At 49.6% G+C, this 25,892-nt stretch overlaps 1 protein-coding gene across 6 annotated transcripts in view; it reads right to left on the reverse strand.

The window, feature by feature from the left end:
• PSD2 (pleckstrin and Sec7 domain containing 2) overlaps positions 1–25,892 on the reverse strand; it is an 80,529-nt gene that overhangs the window by 41,664 nt on the left and 12,973 nt on the right. For 2 of the 6 annotated variants that reach the window (XM_065030170.1, XM_065030171.1), the window contains 2 exons: positions 2,377–2,484; positions 127–699 (listed from right to left, as the gene is read on the reverse strand). In XM_065030170.1, the coding sequence (XP_064886242.1) occupies positions 127–644 (518 nt within the window). In that variant the 5' untranslated portion in view covers positions 645–699; positions 2,377–2,484. Of the gene's footprint in view, positions 1–126; positions 700–2,376; positions 2,485–20,718; positions 20,942–25,892 lie in introns of those variants that run through there. The other 4 variants (XM_065030175.1, XM_065030174.1, XM_065030172.1 and 1 more) reach the window with 4 other exon arrangements.

Genomic DNA, 25,892 nt, shown 5'->3' on the forward strand with positions numbered 1-25,892 from the left:
GAGAGCAGCTGCAGCTTTTTAAACTGATGAGTTACACACAGAGCAGAGTAACTTCAACCAAGGAGGCTTAAGAAAAAACACAGGTAAACCAGCACTGAGCCAATGTTATAACGGTTTCATACTCACCCAAGCTGTTCCTCTGGTTCGTCGGCACTTAGAGCTTCTGAGGAGCCCAGGACGCTGTGCCACCCCTCCTTGCTGAGGGCCTCGCTGGGCACCTCCTGGCGTGGGGATCCCCTCTCCCCCGTGTCCACACAGCTTTGGTTGGGCACGTTGATGTCCCACTGCTGCGGCAAGGTCTGCTCCTGCCCCGCAGCCAGCTCTGTGTCTGTGCTGTTCGCCAGAGCCGGCCCGTCCTCACCGCCGCTCTCGCTGGCAGCGTCCGTGCCCAGTCCCCGCGCGCCCTGCGCCTCGCCCGGCTCCGCCGACGCTTCCAGATGTTCGTCCCCTTGGCCCCCGCACTCCCCCTCGGCTCCTGGCGAGGGCTGAGCATCATCCCAGGGGCTGGCTGTCCCGCTGGCAGGCTGTGGGAGGCTGAGCTGCTCTTCCCCGCCGCCGCAGGCCAGCATGGCCGGCTGCGAGCCCGAGGAATGCAGCTCACAGCAATCTGCAGCAGACCATGGAAAGTGGCTGTTCTCGCTCATATTCTGCTTGTTCTCCCAGCGCTTATGGGCTCCCTCAGCTCAGGCTCGGCACTACCTACAACGGAAGAGAAACCACGTCACTAGCGCCTGCAAGGGCTGTCATAAAGGCAGGGGCTTGTTGATAGCAGCTCAGAAGGGCGGCAGTTTGAAGCAGAGTACAGGAAAATTTCCCCCACCACTCTCAACCCCTTAGTGTAAGTAAAAGCAAGGAAGGACCATACTGGGGATTGCTCCTTTTGCAAATACTAGTGCTCCTTACCCAGCACAGTGAGACCCAGAGAGGAAAATGTGCCATTGTGGTCCTGAGCAACCCAGACCCTGGGCACCCACCTTCTCCTGTGGCTCCCAAAACCCTCAGACAGCCCTGCACTGGCTGTTGGTGCCCCAGCTGTGCCAGGCAGCTGCCCAGGCCTGGGCACAGGAACATGGCATGGCTGCTTTTCCCAGGCTGGCTACTGGGGTGCTTTTCCCAAGTATTCCCTGCATGCTAGAAATATGAGAAATAGGAGACAGGTGTGTTTTTTTGTTCTTTGCTTTAACACTTCTGAGTAGCTGTGACACTCCAACCTGTGTGATTCTCCCCGCTGACTCTGGATTTCTGCAGAGCTTCTTGCCTGCCAGGGGAACACTTCTCTTTTCCTGACACATAAGTACTGCTGAAGGGTGTCATAAGTTGCCAGCCAGGACTCTGGTAAAAGCATCCTTATTGAATATATCCTGTGATGCTCTCTCTGTAGCAAGGGAAGGGCACTATATTGCACCAAATATGAAGCAGTTTTTAGATAGAAAGGCAGCTTGCTGATGAACACGTCCATTGATGCAAAGTTTGCAGGTCTTACAAGCACCATCCTTAGTCATGGGCTGTAGCCTCACAGTACCATGCAAGCTTTTCTCCATTGTAATCCCTGCAGCTGCAATCAAGTCCCACCAGAAATTATGTCTTCTGGAAGCAGGAGTTTCTGTACGGTGTTCAGGCTGAGCCATGATAACAGCTGGTTTTGTTTTAAAACAACATCTATATTCACCTGTACAGCAAGCATGGTTAATCATTCCAGCAGGCAGATGCATTCTCCCCCTAATTCTGTTCCTAACTCACATATCAAGCTGATTGTTTAAACTCCCTGTCTCAGCTTCCCTCTCTGTAATCCAGGGATTATACATCACCTCTGAGAAGCCATGAGTGTCAGCAATGGGCTCTGGGGGCTCTGACTTGCTGAACTGCAGCTCTCATTAGTAGTAAAATCACTAATTGCTTGGTCAGTGCAGGGCTCTACTGGTTCTTGGTAATAAGAGGTGCTGGGTTGCAGCTGGCTCTGCTCTTACAACACCTTGCCATGTGGAGATGTTGGTGGCCTCTTCCCTGCTGCTGATCCCTCTGCATTTGGGCAAGGAGCAAGAGAGAGCTGGAATTCAACACCAAACACCTGGGTATGGCCTGGGTCTGGGCAGACCTACACAGGTACAAGCTGAGGAGCTGGCTGAGTAGGACAGTTCTCAAGGAGAACCCAAATCCACATCTGACTTTGCTCCAGTCCCACATCCCAGACAATCCTGGACCCAGGATCTGGCCCACTCTTTGTGTCCTGCTTCCCACAGCTGGGACATGTAGTGCACTGGGGAGCTCCCAGCCCCACACAGGATAGGTCTGGGGAGAAGTGCTCCTCAAAGTCTGCACATGCCACAGTTGTGAGATTGGCCAGGTCCCTCCTCAAGGCAACGCTGACAGTTTTACCTTTTTCCATGTGCAGCGTGCATCCCCTGCTGTCACGGAGCGAGCAGCATCCCCGCACCTATTGCACTAGGCGCAGTCAGGCACTTCCGACATGTGCACGATCCCTGCCTGTAACAAGGGACCAGAGAACGTGAGACCCAGGCTGCAGAGGTGAAGCTCACTGATCTCCTGCCACCCTGCTGCTGCTCCATATCAGGTTGTTCCCCAAACCCACCCCATGGACTGTTCTTTGCAGAGCGCTGCAAGGGGTCTTTCCTCTGCAGACTATGGTCCTCCCTGGTTTTGAGCCATGGCAGTGCAACAGCCAAGTGCAGGAGTAATCCTTGGAAAGGGCTTCTGAATTTTTTCTTTATGAAATGCCCCCTGACCAACTAAAGCAGAGCGAAGGGTCTACGTGGTTGCAGGACTCAGGAGAAACTTGACAATAAGCCCACTGAATGTCAAATTTCATCTATCAGATCCACAGAGGAAGACATCTGTGTTACTGATGGATCCTCCCCAGTCCTATCAACAAAGCAAGAGCCAGGTTAGAGGTCTTTGAGCTAACTGTAAGCAAATCTGAACTATCAAAATCATTGATGCAGTGATAATTCCTTTGCAGAGCACATCGTACAACGCAGAATGGCAAGGGGATATATATGCCTCTCCGTGAGGTGAGGCCAGGCTGGAGAAGTATGTCTGGTCATCACAGATGGTGTGTCATCTACAGGCAACTGCCTGAGCTAGGAGGCCAGGCTTGCTATAGAGTTGATGGAGACAGGCAGACAAGGCAGAATCACCTGTGTACCGTTAGAGGTCTACCTCAGGCTGGATGGATCAGGCTCTAGATGTGCCACCTGCTTTCCAATGGCTAGACAGAGCCCATGGAGGAGCTTGGCAGCAGATATCTGTGTCAAGTCCCTCTGGAGGGATCTGCTTACAACTTCTCTTGGACTTAGGCTTGAGGGCCTTCGTCCTTCTTCCTGACAAGAGAAAGGCCAGGCCAGAACTCCTGGGACATCAGCACATCAGTATCCCACCTACTGGACCTAATCCCTCTCAGGGAAGGTCAAAACAAGCCCCAGGGACAGTCCTCAGGTTCACACACGTGGCCCAAGTCTCCTCTTGCCTGTTCTTCTCCCATCCCAAATGAAGAGGAAAGACCTGTAAATCTCTGTCCTATCAAATCCAGGACAGAAAATCAGTCCCAGGCACTTGGTCTTCCCATGCACTGGCAGCAGCACCAAGCCAGTGCAGCATCTTCAAGGAATTTACCTGCAGAACTACCAAGATTCTTCTGGGCATGACCATACTGTAATCTTGAATAATGCTGAAATCCTAACATGGGCAAAATTTTGACTTTCCCATAGTCAAGGCATAATACAGATACGCGACACAGAGGCAATACTCAGCTCTTTGGAGGAACCTTTCCAGCACAGCTTCGCTGGCCTTTTTCTTAACATAAGATGAATAATGTGGCTTTTTTGAGTTCACATTTTTTAAAACCAGCCAAAGGATTTGGGCTGAAATTCCCCATCTCCCTGTCATTCATACAAAAACTCAAGTAGGAACCAGACACGACCCAAGCCAAATTCCAGTCCAATAGCTACAGCTTGACACAGCTACATGCAATCAGAAAACAGGAAGCTAAATGCAGTTAGGAGACAGGCTTACATAAGAAATGTTGGCAAACCTTAGAAAGTGTGATGTCCCATCCGTCTCTCCTAACTTTAACCAACTTACATTATTAATATAAAAAAATATTAACATTTGCTTCATATAAACTACTGCATTATGCCTACTCTGTTTTACCCTCTGTGAAGTCTAACTGGGACATTCATGGTCTGGAAAAAGGGTTGAGAAGTCAACAGTTAAATCCTTAGGCATGCTGTTCCTTGGCCTGGGTTCTCGATGGAGAAGAGGCGCTGGGAGCTGGACACCCTGGGAGTATGAATCACTGAGCCAGTGAGACCATCAGCTCCCAGCTTCCAGTGTACCGCTCTGAGCAGAGCCAGGAGGAGAGATCCAGGCCTCTTACAGCCTCTTAACCCCTCTGAGATTTGTATGTCTCCTGGGTGGATCTATCATCCATTGCACACACATGTATAGAGGCTGTCACGTGCACCCAAAGTCTGCAGGCAAGCTGATTGCCCATGATAAATTATCCAACAAGTCACCGATTCATGCTTGTGGTGACAGTCACTTGAAGCACACCCAGGTTATGGGTGGCTGAAGCTTCCCAGAAGCTCCAGAGGAACAGACAGGTTGGGTTGTAATGAGCCATGGCTCTGTTCTCAACTGCCCATCATGATGCCTTGGACTGAAGTCGTGCAGCTGACTCCTGCCACACTCAACCATGCAGCCTGGGCAGTGTGTCCCACATTAGCTGCAGAGGGTGTCTCCCACTCTACAACCCCATGAGACATCTGTATGTGGTAGGGCTCATGTGTGAGCTCCTACCTTCCCCAGCTGTGTGGGGTCGGTACATGGGCAAAGGGAAGAGGACACAGGTTGTGATGCCACAACTTGGACTCAAAGGAAGACAACTGAGGGTGGAGCAGCTGGTTGCAACTGCCACATCTGCCTCCAGCAAATAGCTGGAAGGTTGCCAATGCTGGACTGAGTCCACTGATGGATTTTTAATGCCCTTCTGTTAGCTCTGAGAAAGCACCAAAGTCCAGCTCAGCATCTGGCCAAAAGCAGCCACAGCTTCAACCAGGCCATTGGGACAGGACACATTGTGGCATTAGGAGGAGGGGTGGGGGGGATAGTATTCAGAGGTCCCCCTCTGGGGCTCCTTTCTGTTTCCCCAGAGCAGTACAGCCTGGCAGACAGGAGGCTGAGTTGGACCACAGGCTAATATTCCCCATGTCCCTGCTTGTTTATTTTCCCTTCTGCTTTGCAAAGCACTCTCCAGCACAGGTAGAGTGCTGGAAGGTGATATCTGGGTTCTCAGCAGTGGATTTTCACATGGCCATAAGTCCTGTCCTTTCTGCAGGCTCAGGCACCCTCTCAAGTGACTGCTGCTTCCCCAGGTCCTGTGGGTAGGGTAGGGACCCATCCACATGCACTGCTCCCAGCGTCCAGCAAATGTAACATGGGTTAGTAGACAGGAAAAAAAATAAAACAGGTCTGGCACGAAAAGGGAATGACCTGGCATATGTCCCGGACAGGACTGTTCACACTGATGGCTACTGTGGCCCTGCTAAGATGTAGACAGTTGTTAAGTTGCAGTTCCATGATTTGGACCAGCTGTGTCATTTCCACATGGGCAGAAGAACATGGATTCACTCTGGAAAGAGGATATTACTGCTGTAGGAAAGGCTAAGGGAAGCAAAGGCATCCCTGATTCAGTGCTACCCATGGCCTTTCTACCTCCTCCCCAGTTCTGCTGCTTGGTGCTTCCACCATAAGATGGGAGAGAGGGAGAAGTGACTGAGGATCCCATCCCCTGTGGCCCTCTGATGCTGCCCTTTCCTGCACACCAGACCCAAGCAAGCCAACTGCCGTTGGCTTCATTTATCAGAATCCTGACAACACCGGCTGACCACCGCCCTGTGCCCAGTGCCACAGGACAGCAATGCATTACAGCCACCAGTTCCCTGCTCCAGCCCCACTCTGCCCCTACACAGCCCATGGACCACAAAAAGATGGGTCAGGGCTGGTTAGGGGGGGAAGGAGAGCAGAAATGCCCTGTCATTTACTTTAGCACGGTGGCTGGTTTTGCAGTGGGGCCAGTGAAGCCCAGCTGGCATCCCCTGCAGGAAAGCACCAGTCCCAATGAGGCTGGGCAGAGATGCAGCAAAGTTTGCCCTGATTGTGCGAGGGGTTGGAAACCACACAGCAGCTCTTTCAGGGACTGGCTCTGGAAGTCTCCCAGCTTTTGTTGAAGCTGAATGGCTGGTGGGAAATTATTTATTTTTAATTTTCTTCCCTGAGTTAGGAACTGGAAAGGCTCCCACTTCTGTTTTGTGTAACCACTTGGCTGCTGTGACACAGGAAGGCTTGCAGAAGAATCCTGCTGCTTCGTCAAGCATGAGCTTTTCCTCAAGCTCACGCCAAGCTGGGCTGCTTTGTGCTGCAGCCCTGCTTTGCCCCACTGCTCTGCAACCCAGCCCCTTGGGTTTGACGGAGATGGGGCAGCAGTTCCTTCATGAGAGCCCTGTCTGGGGCACTGCAAGGATGTTCAGGGGTGAGCAGGAGGCACAGGGATGACATGGAGGAGAAGGACACACTCTGATGTGGCTCCTGCGGTGCTGGAGGTGAAGGAGAAAGTGAGCAGATCCTGCACTCATCTGACAACCTCAGAGTCAAGATTAGAAAGAGAGGGAGGGACATCATGAAGGGGAAAGATTTGCAAGGCAGGCTGCCCTGCGCTGTGATATGATGGGGTGCAGACCCCAGGAGAAGGAGGGTGCTGGGGCCTCACACGCACTTGTGTGCAGCCTGTAAGTTTGCAAAATGCAGGGCAGAGCAGATCTGATCCTTCTGCGTCTTTCAGTGAAATTACAGAAGGTGACCTTGCCCAGAACATCACTGTGCTCTGCCACTGTGGTGGCAGTGCCAAAAAGGGTAGTTGTAGCCCTTGCCTAGGTCCTGGTGGTAACACGGATGAGCCAGTTCTTGCGACTGTGCTTAAAGCAGGTGCGGAGGGCACAGCAGCAACTTGGTCCACATTTTCTCCTGGTGCATAGAGGAGGCAGCTGTCATGAAGGGAAAGACAGAAGATGTCCATGTTGGCACTCAAGTGCCACCAGCCCCTTGGCCTTGTGAAGCCACGCTGACACCTAGAAGCACATGTTTGCCCATGAACAGCTTCAATTCATGTATTTCTTTCTGGTACTTGGAGGTCCAACACCAGACATGGTGTCCAGCTATTGTCTCGCAAGCCCTGGACAGAGGGGAAGACTTCCTTGCGCAAGCTGCTGGCTGCACCCTTGCTAACACAGCCCCGTATCACAGAAACACAGAACAGTTGGGCTTGGCAGGGACCTCTGGAGATCATGCAGTCCAACCCACCTGCTAACGCAGGGTGACCAGAGCAGATCACATGGGGTTACATCCGGGGGGTTTGAATGTCTCAGAGAAGGAGACTCCACACCTGCTCTGGGCAGCCTGGGCCAGGCTCTGGCACCTCATAGTAAAAAAGTTTCTCCTCATGTTCAGATGGAACCTCCTGTGTTTCAGTCTGTGCCTGTTGCTCCTTGCCCTGTCATTGGGCACCACTGAACAGAGTCTGGTCCATCCTCTGACACCCACCCTGGAGATATTTATCAGCATTGATAAGATCCCCCTCAGCTTCTCTTCTCCAGCTGAACAGCCCCAGCTCTCCCAGTCTCACCACGTAAGAAAGATGCTCCAGACCCCTCAGCATTTTCATAGCCTGCTGCTGGACTCCATCTAGTAATTCCTTGTCCTTATCAAAGTGGGGAGCCCAGAACTGGACACAGAACTGCAGATGTGGCCTCACCAGGGCAGAGCAGAGGGGGAGGAACAACCTCCCTGACCTGCTGCTCACACTCTTCCTCAGGCACCCCAGGTGCCATTGGCCTTCTTGGCCACAAGGGCACATTGCTGACCCATATGCACTTGACCTTCGTCGCATACCACAGTCAGTCCTCGGCCCATACCACTGCCTGGGGTTATTCCAGCCCAGGCCCAGCTCTGCCTCGTGGTGCTGCAGGCAGAGGCTGTGGGACAGCTCCTCCAACCTGAGAAAACCCCACAGGATGGGATTCACTCAGGACAATGTGAATACGGCCTAAGAGATACCCAACCAGGAGCATCTCAGGATCTCCATCCTCTTAGCAATCCCTAGTCCCACACAGTCAAACAACTAGGTCAGGAACCCTTAATCCTGCTCTTTCTAAGTTATTTTCATCCTTGGGCCAGGAGACACCCCTCTCACAGCTTGTTTGCTGACCATGGCAAAGTGCAGATCTCTGCAGCACCCTCTGTGCCCCAGGACCCCATTCCAGGTGACTGCAAAGTGGCCACAACTTTCTCAAGATGTTGGTTTTTGAAAAACACCTTCCATCCTCTTTTTGCGAGAGTGAAAAGCAGTTTTAGGCAGCAGCCTTCGTGGTGGGAAGAATTCAGAGAGATGTGACAGGCAGATGTTTCCTGCTTGGCCCTTTTCCTTGTTTCAAACTGTGCCATCACCAACATACGCAGCTACAGCTGGATCTCATCCTCATCTTCCTCACAGCCAGCCTGCTACAATTGCCTTCTGCTTTTCTTAGAGAGGAAAACGCTAATAAGCCAACCTGCTTTCTGTGCATTTGGCTTGGGTTTTATAAGAGCTCAAAAATTCCCTTGGTCACTCTTACTGGAGAGGGCCCTTGGGATCCTTGGGCTAAAGCACCTACAGTAACATCCTCTGCTGTGACAGACCATGTGCTCCGAGTTCTCATCCCCATTGAGCAGCAGTGAAATGCATCGCATGGTGATTTGATTTATATTTGTTGATCCCATCCATAATGTGGCTGGTGAAAAGGAACAGATGAGCTTTCATGATCCAATTCACCTATGAATTTACAAAATGCAAGTGCAACACATTACCCTGGGCAGAGAGTGCGTGCATGGGCACAGCAAGGTTTCTTTGAGGAGGCAAACCCTTGGAGACAAGGAGAGATCATAGCCATGGCTCTTCATTTGAAGTATTTCTCCTCCCTCTTATGTCTCTGCTGTGACCTCTGCCCTTTCAACATCACTGAAAATAAAGACCTTTTATCATTCTCATTGTGAAAACCCTCATCTATTTCTCCTATGGGCTGGAGGCTTGTTTTTATGTGAGTTTGAATCATAGAGCCTCTCCTCTCCAGATTGTAGTTCCTGCCTTCTTAGCCTGTTCTTGTAAGACAGCTTCTCCAGTCCCTTGAATATTTTGACTACCTTTCTCTGGATTTTTCTCTATTACTTCTATTACTCCATCACTGCCTGGAGATGGGGACATTGCTCATGGGCAATATACTGTCCCAGTGGTTTCTGTCCATCACTGACAGTTAAAACTGCAGGTCCTATATCCTTCACTTGTAGAAAAGAGGCCATGGATAAAATATATCCCACAGACTAAAATAAACCAGCTACATGCTAAAAAAAGAGCCTTTGGGTAATCAGAAGTCACTGTGCATGTAATATACTTTTTCCTAAAGCCAAATTGTACAGCTTCTTATTTTGAATTTTTATTAGAGTCCCCAGAGCAATTAGTACACATTCAGAACCAAATGACTCTTGCAAAACTCCATCTTGGGGAATCAATGGCAGTTTTTCACTTATAGAAAACAATAAAGCTCAGTTTTAAAATACTTAACAGCTTTCTTTGCACTCTTTTGCAGTTACTCAAAGGGGGAAAATAAAACAATATACTTGGTATTTTTCATTTATTCCTTTCCTTGTACTGACAACTTGCAAACCTGGCTCTTTTTTTCACAGGGGAGAGTCACAGTCTCAGGCTTGTAGGGGTGAAAGCCTGGACTGCACCGTCACCACCTGGCGAGTTGGGAGGAGTTGCTTAATCTTCCACAAAAAATTAGGCCAAAGCGTAGAGACAGTGAGCTTATGCGTTCCCCAGGAACACATGGTCTGGATGATCAGGTAGTGAGGTGGACTGTGAACTGGCTGAAGGAGAGAAGTCAGAGAGTCGTGGTCAATGGGGCAGAGTCCAGTCAAGGCCTTTATATAGTGCAGTGCCTCAGGGGGCAGTGCTGGGGCCAGTATTATTCAATATATTCATCAATGACTTGGATGAGGAAATAGAGTGACTGTCAGCAAGTTTGCTGGTGACACCAAGCTGGGAGGAGTGGCTGACACTGGAAGCTGTGCTGCCATCAGAGACCTGGACAGGCTGGAGAGTTGGGCGGGGAAAAATGTAATGAAACAGAACAAGGGCAAGTGTAGAGTCTTGAATCTGGGTAGGAACAACCCCAGGTTCCAGTATAAGTTGGGGAATGACCTATTAGAGAGCAGCGTAGGGGAAAGGGACCTGGGGGTCCTGGGGACAGCAGGGTGACCATGAGCCGGCACTGGGCCCTTGTGGCCAGGAAGCCAATGGTACCTGGGGTGGGTTAGAAGGGGGTGGTCAGTAGGTCAGAGAGGTTCTCCTGCCCCTCTACTCTGCCCTGGGGAGACCACACCTGGAATATTGTGTCCAGTTGTGGCCCCTCAGTTCCAGCAGGACAGGGAACTGCTGGAGAGAGTCCAGCGCAGCCACCAAGATGCTGAAGGGAGTGGAGCATCTCCCGTGTGAGGAAAGGCTGAGGGAGCTGGGGCTCTGGAGCTGGACAAGAGGGGTGACTCATTCATGGGGATCAATATGGAAAGGGTGAGTGTCAGGAGGATGGAGCCAGGCTCTTCTGGTGACAACCAGTGACAGGACAAGGGGCAATGGGTACAAACTGGAACACAAAAGGTTCCACTTAAATTTGAGAAGAAACTTCTTCCTGGTGAGGGTGGCAGAGCCTGGCCCAGGCTGCCCAGGGAGGTTGTGGAGTCTCCTTCTCTGCAGACATTCCAACCCGCCTGGACACCTTCTACAGGCTATAGGAAAATCATTTCATCTCAGACCGGGAGTGAACACCAGCCTTTTTCCTAGTGAATACTCTACAGATACGCTCACTAGCTATGCAGCCCGCTGTTTTCAGTTCAGACCAAAAATTCCCTTTCAAAATTGCAGGAAACATTCTTACAAAGGCAGTGTGGTTAAAGTAAATACTCCTTTTCCAAAGTAAAATAGATGATCACTGAACTTCTTAAAACTGTCCATTGGTTGTAGAGCACCAAGGAGGTGTGATGCACTGACACATCATTCTTCCATGTTGCAGTCATGCTCATTCTGTCAGCTGGCAAAGGTGTATGTTCTGCAAGTGGAATGAACACCCTCCCTCCTTTCTCCCAGGATCCTTCACTCTAGAAAGATCTGGGGCCCACCTACATTTTGGGTTGGTCCATCACACACACAAAAAACCCAACGAACCAAACCAAACCAACAAAACCACAACAACCAACCAAATCAAACAAAAATCCTCAAAGAAACAAACAAAAAACCCCCCACAAAAACAAAACAACAAAAAAAACCCCAAACCAAACAAACAAACAAAACAACCCCAAAAAACAACCAACCAACAAAACACTTGCAGGATTTCATTATTCTGTTAGGATGTGCTGTTATTATCTTTAATACGGCAAGAGGAGATGCGAGTCAGAACTTGACTGTACCAGAACTTGCTTGGACACATGGTAAAGCACTTTGAGTGGGATTCATCTCGCTCGAATGCAGACATCTCCAGCTGAGCTCAGCCCCCAGGCCCCTCCAGAGCCAGCACAAAGGCGGCATCTGAGCTGTATTAAAGTCTGTGTTTCAATGAGAAAACTGCACTCTGGTGTTCGCTGGCCAGCCCTCCACAGCCTGGGACAGCAATTCCAGCTGTGGATGTTTGTATTGCAGATACCTACTTTTAGAAAGCAAGCCTCCTGCCCATCACCACTGACCACACTAAGGCTGCCAAACCCTCCTTTTCTCCAAACGTCTCTCTGCAGACATGATTCTGCTCTTGCAGCACAGATAATGAGTCAGGAACAAACTTTCCTGTAACCTGCAAGCCTTCTTTTTCCTTCCCATAGCCAGTTCAAAGCAGATCCAGTTTGCATTGCTGTGCTTTCATTTAAAAGGAACAGGTGCTTCAGAAAGAATTGGTAAGATTTTCTGAGTGAGTCTCTCCATTTTGGAAAGGCTGCTGACATGAGCGACAGCCCCCAGGAACATCACTGCCCGATACGACTGAAACAGTCGGACTTCATGATGTTAAAAGTCTTTTCCAACCTAAAGGATTCTAAAATTCTAAAACTGGCTTCCCAAAGTATGGACGCCTTGAGCAGCATGAAATGTTGAGGCTGAGTTGCTTTGAAAAATTAGTGTGTTTCCCAGAAAATAACTCCTGTGCAAAGGTTTGATCTGCCCTTAATGGATGTGCTGGATAACCATGCCAACAGGAATGTGATTTTCCTGATGGACTATAGCACTAACAGGCATGCTCCTACATTAATGTAAAGGTGCTCTATAGAGACAAGGTCATTTCTTCTCCACAAGGGAATTATAAGAGCAAAAAGCACCATTAGGTTGATATAATTGCGTCAGGGCAGTGCACTGCTTTAACAATCCCAGCTCTTGGATCCAGAGGCTCCCCTCATCTCCCAGCGTGCAAGACACCCTGTGCTAAAACTCGTGACAAGGCTACAGGAGAGTTTCTATACCAGACTGCAGTAAGTCATTTTGCCTCTTAGAGGGCTTTCTTTAAAGCACAGAGTTCTCAGGGTTTTTTTCCTGCTCCTTAGACCTCATTACATTCAGGCATCAGACAATGATTTGAGGAACTGATGAATTACACCCAGGACTGAGCCTTCACTGATGCACAGAGAGACCTGCCAGAAATAAGTGTGTTGTAAACATGAAAGAAAAGTTCAGGCAATGAATGCCATTCAGCCCGATCCATCAGATGACCCCATGGCACGGTGACACGAGCGGAGTGGCACTTAGGCTTGCTATGGGAGCATGCAGCCTGAGACAACTGTGCAAGCTGCACGTTGTATGTCTGAGTCAGGCAATGTCTGATTTTTATAGCATGTAAAACTAAATGGACAGTGTCACCAAGGTGCACTCCTTACAGTTTGCTGTCATCTGGAGACCAGTAGATTCCCTACCATTCTGCTTGTGCTTACAAGAAACATCTAGGTCATTAAAGCACAGATTTCTGCTACAGGATCATTCCCTGCATCTACCAGAGGCTGCTATAATTTTGTGTCCAATTTCCTTCTCTCTTGGACTGATGGCAGTAATAGTAACTCATCTGCATTTTAGGTGTTGCTGTCATGCTGTGATTTTGCTGTGATGCTGCACATCCAAGTCTCCTGCACTTCATCTGGGTCCCCAGTGAGCTCTGGTCAAACACCCCCACCGGGCAATGCAGAGTCACCTCCTCTTGAAATTATCAGTTCTCATATCGGGCACAAATGGGAAATCTGAACACCCAGTTCTCCCTCTTTTTGCATGCAAATGTGAAAAACCTGCAGAGGAAGGTTGGAGAATACCAGAGCTCGAAGTTGTGAAAGGCGGCAGCCCAATGAGGAGCAGCCAAAAGCACGGGCCACGCCAAGGAAGGGGAGGAGAGGTGCCAAAGAAAAGGTCATGCTCTATTATAAACCACATTTGTAAATAGTTTATAAAGGGTTAATAAATGATTAGCAGAGTCTTTCAGCACCTTGCAGACAAGGGCTTCTGAGCACATCAGAGATATTGCCTGTAACATGGGATGAGCTGCATGTTGAAACCACTTATTACCTGTATTAATCCTTTCCAAACCATTTCATTTCTAATTAGATAGAGGCTAAAACTCAGGCCTGGACTGACAGGCAGGCAGGATGTTTGTTTGTTTTGAAAGACATTTGTGAGCTCTCCTCTCCTCCACTGCTGGGGTCGAGATGCCCCAGATGAGAGCGGCCACATGCCCCAACTAGTGCTGGGCTCCTCAGCCGTGGGCACTGGGAGGTGACAAGCCTGCAGGTTTAATGAGATGATCAGAAGCAGCCGTTCTGGGACAGAGGAGGCTTCATTTCTCGGGGTGGGAAGGAGCAGAGTGACAGGTCACCGTGACACAGCGGGCTGAGGAAAGAGTCTCTCAATAAGAACACTTCTTCTGCAGGCGACATGAGCCCCACTGCCCCCAGCTCCACCATCACACACCTCAGCCCAGGTTCAGGGCTGCACTGAGCAGGTGGGGCTGGAGGGCTAAGGACATCGCAGGCCAGTGGGGTCCAGCCTTCAGGCTTGGGACCCTAAACCCACCCCACCTCAGCCCAGCTCATCTCAGCTCAGCTCAGTGCAGCCCAGCCCAGCTCAGTCCAGCTCAGCTCAGCACAGCACAGCCCAGCCCAGCCCACTCCAGCTCAGCTCAGCTCAGTGCAGCCCAGTTCAGCTCAGCTCAGCCCAGCCCAGCTCAGGATTCCAGTAGCCCTCACGCCCCAATCCAACTCAGGGCATCAGGCCAGATGTGGGCCAGGGACACCCTGTTTCTACTGCCATATCTGTGACCAGTTTGCTGCCTGGTGGTGGCTGCCCAGGGTGAAGACAGCCAGCAGAGCTGGGCCAGGCTGAGGGCACACAGAGCCAGCCCAGGCTGTCCCTCCATGTGTCTGGCCACCAAAGGCCACAGCCAGCCAATAACAAGGCCATGGACCAGCAGTGCCACACACACCCATCCCACCGGCGTCTAGGAAGTACCCATCAAAATACTCACATAATCCCAGAATTCCAGAGGTTGGAAGGGCCCTGGAAAGCTCATCCAGTGCAATCCCCCCATGGAGCAGGAACACCCAGATGAGGTTACACAGGAAGGTGTCCAGGCGGGTTGGAATGTCTGCACAGAAGGAGACTCCACAACCCCCTGGGCAGCCTGGGCCAGGCTCTGCCACCCTCACCATGAAGAAGTTTCTTCTCAAATTTAAGTGGAACCTCTTGTGTTCCTGTTTGAACCCATTACCCACTGTCCTACCATTGATTGTCATTCCCCAGCTTCTGCTCCCTGCTCTACTTCTGTGAGGAAAAACAACCCTATGATTATCTGCTGCCTCAGTTTCCCCACCTATGCATGGGAGAAAGCTGCCTCTTGGGATCTAGGGAAGAAAGAGAGAGAGCTTGAACAGTGAGAGAAGACCAAGAGACCTGGATCAAAAGGTTTGAAAGGACAAAGGATGCCTTTTCTTCAAAAGGCAGGTTAACACTCCCAGCCGCAGGCAACAGCTCCTGTTTCAGCAAGATCAGGACTCTGGCAAAGGGTGGCGCGAATAGCTGCCCTTGCCTGGCATCTTATATGAGATAAAACCTAAATACCCATCAAAGCAGCGCTTGGCAGAAACCCCACCCTCAATTACAAAAATAATTTAATTTTTTCATGAGTCTGAAGCCTTTGGGGCCTCATAATCTAATTAAATAAAGCTTTCTCACTTTCCTCTTGCCTCGCCTCTGTTGTACCAGCAAAGACAAATATATATTTTTAATTTAGCACAATCCCCCTGCGTTGTGTATTCCCTTCTCAGCAGAGACCACCTCTGTCCCCTCTGTGCCTGTCCTGTGTGGGCAGGCTGCATCTGTAGCCTGGTTGCTTTTGTTCCTAGGAAGTGGCCAAACTCTCTCCACCTGTGTGATGTTCTTTCCCAGAAACATGCGAAATTTTTTGGAAATATTGTTCATTGTCCAAAAATTGCAATGATATGTCAGCTCTGTGTTACCTAGATTTGCGATGCATTTGTGCTGAAACCACTGAAGAGCTGGATTTAAACAAAAATCCCTAAAGTGTAAAAAAAAGGTTGCAAGCACTGAGCTTCATGCTTTGACTTTGGAGCATGTAAGCAAATACAGAATACAAAAACTGAGACCCTTCAATTTAGTTTGGTATAACAGTATTTCTCTACAAACTTACAATTTTTTAAGGATTTAAAAAAAAAAATATTTGGGTCAAATTTGTTTGTTTTCATATCAAGACAATACTAGAGAGGTAACTGTCACACAGGGGAGGAGGAGCTAGAGAGGCAGCTGAGCTCGCATCGTTCCCTCCAGGATTTTCAGTACAGTTGGTAAACCATAAGTGTATCCGTCACCTGTGTCTATGATGTTAAGTTTTCCTGCTTGGTGCTGATGAGGAAAGCTCAGAGCAGACCCCAAAAGGTCTCCTAATGCAGACCTGCAGGATTTGTCCTTTGAGGGAGATGTTTGGTTCTCCACCACAGAATCACAGAAAGGCCACAGAGGTATGAGGATCTTGGTTGCATCGTGTGGGAGATACAGGATGGGAAGTGACTGCAAAAGCCACCAAACCCAGGTGTGAACCCCTCAGTTCAGAAAACAATGCAGAGGATCACAGGGTGGTCCTGTCCCCAGCGTGCTCCCTGCCATACTCAGGATGCTTAAAGCTCCAGGAGACACTGGGAGCCTCACAACACTAAGGTGTCTCAGAGCAGGAGTCACAAAACCACTGGACTAGGGCTTTGCCATAGCAGGGACCCTGGGAGATGATCCTAGGAACCAAGCCACGCCATATGCTGTAGAGGAAGGCAGAAAATGTTGGGATGAATCCCATACCCATCCTGCTAGAAAGGAAACCTTCCCCCTTCCCTGAGCCCTGAGGAGGTGTCTGTCCCACAGCAGCTGGCAATGACGGGGCATCCCACCACTACCGTTATTGAGAGCCATTCAGGATGCTGCAGAGAAGACAAGGACATAGGAGGAGAGGATGTAAGGCTTTCCTGAGCTCGTGGTACCACAAAGGTGTCACCCTTACCAGTTTGCATGGGACCCCTCAGAGTGGCACTGGGAGGAAAACTTCAGGTGTGGCCTCCTTTTCCAGGGCCCAGTGTGAACCCAACTCCTGCCCAGGATGTGGGGGTCAGCTGTTCTTTCAAACAACCCTATAGCAGATAGCCTGAGCCACCTGCCAGTCCTGCCACCTCCACAGCCATCAGCCAGACCCATAAGACTGGCTCATGTACTACAGAGCTGAAAAACCATGAAGGAAGAACGTGGTGCAATGAGAAGGAGGAAGATGTAGGAGTGGAGGACACACAAGAAGTGGTAGTGAAGAGGCAGGTGACAAACTGTGCATCCAGTACCAGGCTGAAGTCCAAAGCCCAGAAAAAGCATGCGGAGAACAAGGACTCAGGCTCGGCTGCACTGTCTCTGCTCAGGCTGCCTTATGATCTGTTGCCCTGCCTGGTGCAAGTGAGGGAGCACTGGGGCTGCTTCAGTGACAGGAGCAGTGTTTGCTCCAAAGAAGGAATCACTTAGTGTCACTACTTGGGACTTGCGCAAAACTAGGTGTTGCCCAGGGTCGAGACAGCCAGATTACGAACTGCAGGGAAGGACCTCCCTGATCATCTCAGCTGCTTATCTCCTGGATCTCCTGCAGGAAGACAAAGGGACAGCAGTGAGGATGAAGGGTGAAGTGGTTACTGTCCAGGCTGCACAAGTGCCTCTCCACTGGTGAACCCAGCCTGCCAAGCCACCTCCCGAGGAAATGAGGGAGGGAGCCAGAACCAGTCCCATCCCTCCCACTTATAATTCCCGCACCATAACCACCATGGAAAAGCACCATGAGGCTCATATGTGGAAGGTACTACCCCTTTGGACCCATCTAACAATTGAGAGCCTGGGTGAACTGAGCCTCACATGGACCCAGTCCCAGCACATCCCTAGGAAAGGCATTTCCCTGTTGAAACGGCGAGGAGGATGTTTTCACCCTCAGCAACTCTGGCAAGGAGATGTTTCCACAGCAGAGACATTGTCAACCAGCAGAGCAGCCATCGCCCTGTGCAAGTCAGCAGGGCCGCACGCAGATGTCTGAGCTGAGCAGGCCTTTCCATTTCCTTCTGGCAATAAGCACCAGCACCAGCTTCAGGTAGAATCACTGACACACCACATGGGGCCACTCCACAGACAGAGAGGACACTCCAGACTTCAAAAAAGACATCTCACTTCAGTCCCTTTAACATGTTAGATTGATATACCCAGTGCTCTGTGCCTTGTGACAAGCAGAGCACATGCAAATCCTGGCATTTGCTGAAGCTTGTGCAACACTGCATGGGAGGACCTTCATCAATGGGAAAACACATAGAAGGGGACAAAAAGGTTTTGGATGATGGGATGGAGGGAAGAGAAGGGATGGAGACATAGGTTGGAGTCAAGAAGAGCAATACAGGGTATTACACCATGGGAGATGAGCTGTGAGCAGCACCAGGGGGAGACTGGAAAGCCAAGACACCTGTAAAGGCTTCACACTCAGAGCTGGATGCAACCATAAAGAGAACTCCTGCCAAGTACTAAGCATTCAACTTCATGTGAAGAGCCAGGTGATGGGTCACAGGAGGACACCAGAGGGGGTGTTACCCTCATTTCAGTTATCCTCATTTCAGTTACCCTCATTTCAGTTACCCTCTTGGTGGGGTCAGAAAAGCGTGTCCTCATCTTGTACACCACAGAAGCTGTTGTAAAACTTCTCGACCTCTTCCAATGAGTGGCCTCAGCAAAAAGCAGCCGCACTCCATCCACCCAGTATCCATGAACCAGCACTGCTCCCGATCACCACCACCTTCCCACTGTACCTACGAATGGGATTGCACTATCTGGATGTGGAACTGGCCTGGTGGTCAGAGAGAGAGAGGTTTGCTGGAAGAGCTACTGTGTCCCCTGCCCAGCCCTGCTGCTGCCACCTTGGCAAACTCACTTGACCATGTGAAGCCTCAGTTTCCCCAGAGAATAATATGGCATGTCCTAGGGTGGACTGAAGAGCAATAATGTGCTGAGACAGGAGGAAACACAGTGTTGATTCAGAGGATAATACTTGACTTCCAGCCTCACGGATCCGAGGGGATCTCCAGGGAAAACCACCCACTTTATCACCACTTGTATCTAACTTTTAGGGGGAAAGAAGAGACAAAATGAGGACCATCCATTTTGTGAAACAGCCACCTCCCCGACTTCCCCTCTGGGCTCAGCCGCCCACTTTCAGACTTTATGCATTGTTTGCTTGGACTTGTATAGGAAAAATCATGTTAAAGAAAATCCTAGCTGAATCACACACTTCGGAGTGGTTGCAATGGACAATTTGACAAGGACATGGGGATTTGGTATATTTTTAATACAAAAATAATGATAATATGCTACAGTCCTGGCTAAAAACATAATCTACTGGCATGGGGGGAATTTAAGCTGTAATACTAGCTACTGTAATGCAGGCCTGGAACTCCATGCAAATATTACCCTGATCCAACAGCTACAAAGCTCTGTTTATCCTAGTAATTAATTCTCTCTTATGTTTAGTGATACAATTAGAGAAACACTGCCATTCTGATGGGCTTGCTTCCACCAGTGCCTTTTACTATATTTACATCCCCACAATAGGCTTGGTCTTACAGAAAAGGGTGAAATTGCATTTATGGAGACAATGCCACATGCATTCCCAAAGCGTTTTATAGATGCAAAGTTAGGCTCCAAATTGCACATTTATTGTGTGAACACACAATGAGCTCAGATTAAATATTGACTAAAGCCAGCCTAACACCCAAAATAATGAAGATGAGCACAATAGTGTGATTTACTCCCAGCCACTAGAGAAATACACATCTGTAACATATAACATGCCCTTCCCACAGATATACTCTTTGTATTCTAGCTAGCCTTAGGCAGGAAAATTTCATTCTCATAAATTATGGATTTTCTTTCCCAACTGCCAACACATTCACATTACCAGTTGCAAAGGAAACAAACATAAAAACAACAACAAAAAAAGCCATTCCCCTGATACAGTGATGAGCAGGTGACTGGCTCCTTGTATGCTCAAAGTTGAGGCAGGAAAATGGAAGATAAACACGGCTAAAATCAGCGAATCCTTTCCCTTTTGTCCCCTGAAATATGGGAGGCAGCAGGGAGGTGTGGGCATGGCAGGTATGTTTTTGGAAAGTACTCCCAGCCCCAGCTGTGCTCTGAAAACTATCTGTCCTTCTCACGCCTTCCTCCTCCCCAGACTTGTAGAACAAATTCAGGGAGATATAGATGCTAACATAATAATTATAATAATAGCACAGCGCTGAACGGGGGCAATGCACACTCTTCACAGCAGCTGGACCTCTAAATCCTCTAATAAGGTACTGCTTCGTTCAAGATTAAAAGAAATTGTAACCTAGAGCAGACAAAAAGACACAGGAGGCAAGGCAGGATCTCGCTCGGCAGTGAAGCCCCACTCCAGTCCAGATGCAGTCATATCACTTCAGCTTCTCTGTACCATCTCCATGACAACCATGTAATTTGGATGCAATAACCACTGCCGAATTGATCTTTAAATGTAGCTTTGTTATGAAACATAATACTGAACATATCAGGCTCAGGGTAAAGAAAAGTAGCCCCCTACCAATGAGGACTGTGATTTAAGAACCCCCCTTTAATTTTCAGCTGCCAAACAGTCTTGTATTTCAATAATTGCGTGGATGAGCGGATTTTAAAATCGGTAACAGCAAACACCATTTGCGTGTCTGTGTGAGTACAGCATGCTGTACTATAACATCTCAAACGAGACACCACACTGAGAGCTGTAAAAATGTGTCAATGTGTATTCAGAGAATGGGCATCATTCCACATGCACGCGCATGCACACACACACACACCTACCGGAGAGATCTAATCTCTAGCAACTGAAGCATACAGCTGATGCATCAAATAATCCTAATAAAAATCAAACCCGATATAACTAAGCAAAATAGGATGGGGGGTCAATGTACCGCGTGTCAGACAATGAGAGCAGGGGAGCTCACATTTGCACTTACCCATGCAACGAGCTGTTTATTTTTTGGTCCTTTCACAAATGCAGCTCCCTTTTCTCTTCAACAATCCATGCAAAATAATCTGCAGTCCCACCGTCGGAGGAGTGGCCCCGTCCCTCCCCCTCCACCACCTTCCTAGGTTTCCCTGTTATTGGCTTCCTTCTCCCTTCCCTCCTGCTCTCCCTCTCTTGCTGGCGATGGTTACACCTCCCAGCCTTCCCCCAAGGTGTCAAGAGACTGCTGGGGATCCAGCAGCCAGGGTGGGAGGGGACGGGGAGAGGGGAGGAGGCAGGGAGTGATGCTGAATGGACCCGGAGAAAGGATGGAAGAAAAGCCCTGGCTGCAAAGCCCCTGCGAGCAGACCTGACGCTTGGCTGGGAGGCTCCGCTCCCCGCTCGGGCTGCACAGGACCTGCCAACAGTATCCCCAGGGGTGTCGGGGCTTGTCCCCTCACATGCACCTGCAAAACGCTGGGGGCAGGTCTGCTTCCTGGCAGCAAATTGCTGCCCTTCAAGCTGAGACTGGCTTGAAGTTTTGGGTTGAAATCCTGCTGAATAACTGTCTGTGACAACTGATGCACTTCCATAAACAGCATTGGAAATGCCTGAACGACCCACCCCAATGCAGACCCCAGCACTGCAGATTGGCTTTCTCTGTGCCTCTGGGTACTCCCACCTGCCACAGCCCCACCCCACCCCACTCCATCCCATCCAATCCCATCCAATGACAACCTGTCACATCCCATCCCATCCCATTGCATGCCATGACATCCCATCCTATCACACCCCACTCCATCCCATCCCATGGAATCCTGTCACATCCCATCCCATTGCATGCCATGACATCCCATCCCATGGAGTCCTGTCACATCCCATCCCATTGCATGCCATGACATCCCATCCCATGAAATCCTGTCACATCCCATCACATTGCATCTCATCCCACCCCACTCCATCCCATCCAAGCCCATCCCATGACATTCCATCACATCGCATCCCATCCCATCCCATTGCATGCCATGCCATGCCATCCCATCCCACCCCATGGCCGAAGAGCCCTGCTGGGCTTCAGTAGCAATGACAAGTTTGCTCCAAAGCCACCCCCAGCATGGCAGGCCAGACCATGCACCCACTCACCATCACATCGCTTCTTTGGCAAGACTCATGCCTCTCCCTCCTGACAGCCCTTGCATGTGAAGGCAATGGTTTTGTCTACAAGCTAACACAGGCATCTGGCTCACCAAGATGGCTGAGGATGCAGTATAGAGTGGAGAGGCATGTTGTGTCCCACACTTCTCCTGCTTTAGGGGCTCCTGACTTTACTTGCAGACCCAGTGCTGCAGGGAAAACTCTGCCTCTTGGACATTTGGTGGCTGTAATGCAGCAGGGGTTTCCACGGGTGTGCAGGTGAGGGGTGGTGAGTGCTCTCTGGTTCAAGTTGCCCAGCTGGAACACAAGTGTTTCATCCCTCAGCCTAAGCCAGCTGGAGCAGTGGCCAGTGACGGGGATCCTTCACTTGGCACACACGTTTGCAGTGGGATTGCTCACATCTTGGTGACCCATGGGACGCAGGATGCTTACCCATCTCTCTCAGCCCTGTGCTCACAGTGCCCACAGCACCATGTGTGTGCACTGTCCTCCCTTCTAACAGCTCGCAGGGGACCGAGGGCTCCCACATCTGCATGCAGAAAGCAGCCCTGGACTGGACCTTTTGGCCAGGGTTTGGTGTGTGCCCCAGAGGCTTGTTCCAAGACAGTCAATGGCTTCCTAATTCTTTGAAGAAAACTTCTCCCTAGACCTCTGTGCCTGTTGGAAAGCTTGTTCCAGACCATGCACGCTGCTGAACGAGTGGACAAATCCTCAGCACCCTGAATTTGAAATCTCATTACAATGTATAGCGATACATCCAAACACCGAGGCACAGCCATTAGATGAAATAATGTCCTGGAGCAGCTCAGCAGAACACAGCTGTATATTCTTCCAGAAGGGATATCCCACAGCACAGCACACGGGGTTATTTGCCAGGGATAGTATTGGTAATGAACCATGTAATGAGCCACCCTGCAGCTGTACTCAGGAGTTATCCAACAAATGCAAGTGTGAATGAAGGTTACTGTGTTGGAGAGACATAAAGAAATGATCTTGTGGCCACAGACAAGGGCAGTAAGCAGCCGGACAAACCCAGGTGTAGGACTGCTAACCCCCCTTCATCCAAGAGACACGATTCGCCTTAAGCCATCACAAAAGTCTGTCTTGCTCCTCTCTCTGATAATATATTTATAATCAACCAATTATCAGGTTAGGGTACTTTAACAAAAAAAAAAAAGGCACACAATCAATATTCATCATTCTATTGTACTGTTCAGGTCTCAAGGCAAGTAATAAAATCCAATTTCTGCGCAGCCAGTCCTAGCAAGTAACATTTTGCAGCATGAGAAAATGAGGTTCTAGTTTCTAAGAATACATCCACTAGCAGGGCTCCAAATAACTGGGTTATCAATCATTCTGCTTCTGGGAACGAGCGCATCAACAGCTGGCTTCAGGGAGAAACCTCCTCTCATCCCTTGAGCAGGGTGGTGTGCTTGTCCTTATCACTTACGAGACACTCCTAACAGCAACAGAGTACTAATATTTTTCTTGGATTGCCTGCAGATCTGTGTTGGATGCCTTACGTATGTCATAACGTTTTTTGGGAATTAAGAAAACTCCTAAACTATATCACTTTTGGACATGCTGTTTAACTGCCTGGATGCACGTGAACATGCAGATGCCATTTGCCACCTGTGATATGAGTTCTCTGGGGAAGAGGGAGCAACCTAGGGAGAGGCCACCTTCTTTCCACGCCAATACCAACCCCTCAAACCCCAAACAAATGAAAGCACGTCTCTAGGAACCTTCCAGGCAGCAGGGAACTGCAGGCAGCAGAACTAAACACTGTGGACCACACAACAGGTACAGAAGTTAACCATCTACGCTCCTCAGACCATGGAAACACTCCAGCTAGGCCAGTGGGATGGGCAGACATCTGGAAAAAGATGGAAGCTTGTGGTAACAGAATCATAGGATGTCAGGGGTTGGAAGGGACCTGGAAAGCTCATCCAGTGCAATCCCCCCATGGAGCAGGAACACCCAGATGAGGTTACACAGGAAGGTGTCCAGGCGGGTTGGAATGTCTGCACAGAAGGAGACTCCACAACCCCCCTGGGCAGCCTGGGCCAGGCTCTGCCACCCTCACCAGGAAGACATTTCTTCTCAAATTTAAGTGGAACCTTTTGTGTTCCAGTTTGCACCCCTTGCCCCCTGTCCTATCACTGGTTGTCACCGAGAAGAGCCTGGCTCCATCCTCCTGACACTCACCCTTTATATATCTGTAAACGTTAATGAGGTCACCCCTCAGTCTCAAGCTAAAGAGCTCCAGCTCCCTCAGCCTTTCCTTACACGGGAGATGCTCCACTCGCTCCTTAGATTGCTCATGGTCATGTATGCCCAGAGAATCCAGTGATAAACCCGAGGCTGCTCCAAGGCTGGCTCCCCTTCTGTCTGAGTGGAGAAGCCAGGACCACTCACCTAACAACTCCACAGGGTCTATTGACTTCACCTGGCCATTGAAAAAGCGTCTTAGTTGCAACATAATGCCAAAGTTTGAAATGCTGCATCCTTCTTACAAGTAGTTTTCCAAACATGTACTGCTTCTGGAACTTAGTGTGGCACACAAGGACACTCTGAGTGCTTCTCAGCCTTTTCCTTATTTTTTTCTATGAAAACATCGCAAGTGTTCGCATGTGCCCAGGAACGCTTTTTCTCCAATGCCCTCCCACTTTTATTTTTTCAGGAAATTAATTGGATTTCTCAGCAGGAACTCACTAAACTTCAGTAGAATTCACTTTGATGGAAGCCAGAACTCAGAGAAAGCTCTACAAGCACCTTGCTGCATGCTCGTTGGAGGCATTGCAGGTAGGAGCATATGGAGGGGAATAGCAGTGCTCTGAAGAAGAAGAAGGATCAATCTTTGGGCATCGTTGTCTGCATTTCTCTTGACACTTAAAATCAGCTCTTTGCTGTGGATAATGACTGTCCTGAAAAGTCTACCCTGGAGCTGTTTGAGCCGATTGCTGAGATGTGGAAACGGTGCTTCACATCAGGGGCAGCAGAGCTGGTGGGGAGGCAGCTCCTCATGGCTATTCCGGGGACTGGGAGAGCTGAGAATTTTTAGTCTCACCCTGGGTGGATGGATGACAGACAGAAATGATGCTTTAAAAAGAATAATGAGAAATAGGCTTCATGCAAAGAGCTCCTTTAGAGCTCCAAGGCAGAATGGCTGCTAAACGGGTTTGTAAGTCTGGAAAAATGGAAAGGGGAGACAGGAGGGGCTCTCAGAAGAGAGTCCAAAGAAAGTGTACACCTTCGCATGGGTGTGTGTGCACATACATCAGTGTGTGTGGGTGCACACACCTGCAGAGACCCCACAGAGCACAATGCTCTGCTGGATTGAAGCTGACGCCTTGGAGTCTGAACATGAGACCCACAGCTGGCTCTTCTTCTCTGGTTGCATTGGTTCCTACTCCACCGTGGCTTGTTCCAGGGTGGCTCACGTTTGGTGGGGTTCAGAGAGCCACTGATGGACCACGGTGCCGTGATGGGTCAGGAGAAGGTGGGAGGGAGATGTTATCAAGGGGGAATGGCCAAAAGTCCCTGTTTTAACAGCCAACTGAAAACTCTTTGGCCTGAGAGATTTGGAAAACCCCAAAGAAATGTCTTCCAATAAAGCAGCTGCTACTTATGTGCAGGAAAAAGCACCTTCATCCCAGGAGAAGGCTTCACAGCCTATAGGTGATACTGTTTACATCAGGTACTGCCAGATCCAGAGGCCATGGCCCAAACTTGCAGCTATTTCTGAAAGAGGATGAGGAGGGGAACAAAGTGTCCTTGAAGATGAGATGTGATGTGATCAGAAAGTCCTCACGTAGCATTTCTGCATCAAAGTGGGCTGTTGTCTGAGTTACAGGCATACAGGGGAACATCGCCAAGTACTGAACTACATCAAGCACTTCACCCTGAGACAAACTGTCCAGCGGTTAATCACCTCATGGGGGAAATTACTCCAATACCAAGACTTGCATCTAAACACTGCGTCTGGTGTCACCCTGCAACCCTTGGCTCTTTTTAGATGACAAAGCC

This window comes from Columba livia, chromosome 14, assembly GCF_036013475.1.
Source record: "Columba livia isolate bColLiv1 breed racing homer chromosome 14, bColLiv1.pat.W.v2, whole genome shotgun sequence".
Classification (NCBI taxonomy): domain Eukaryota; kingdom Metazoa; phylum Chordata; class Aves; order Columbiformes; family Columbidae; genus Columba; species Columba livia.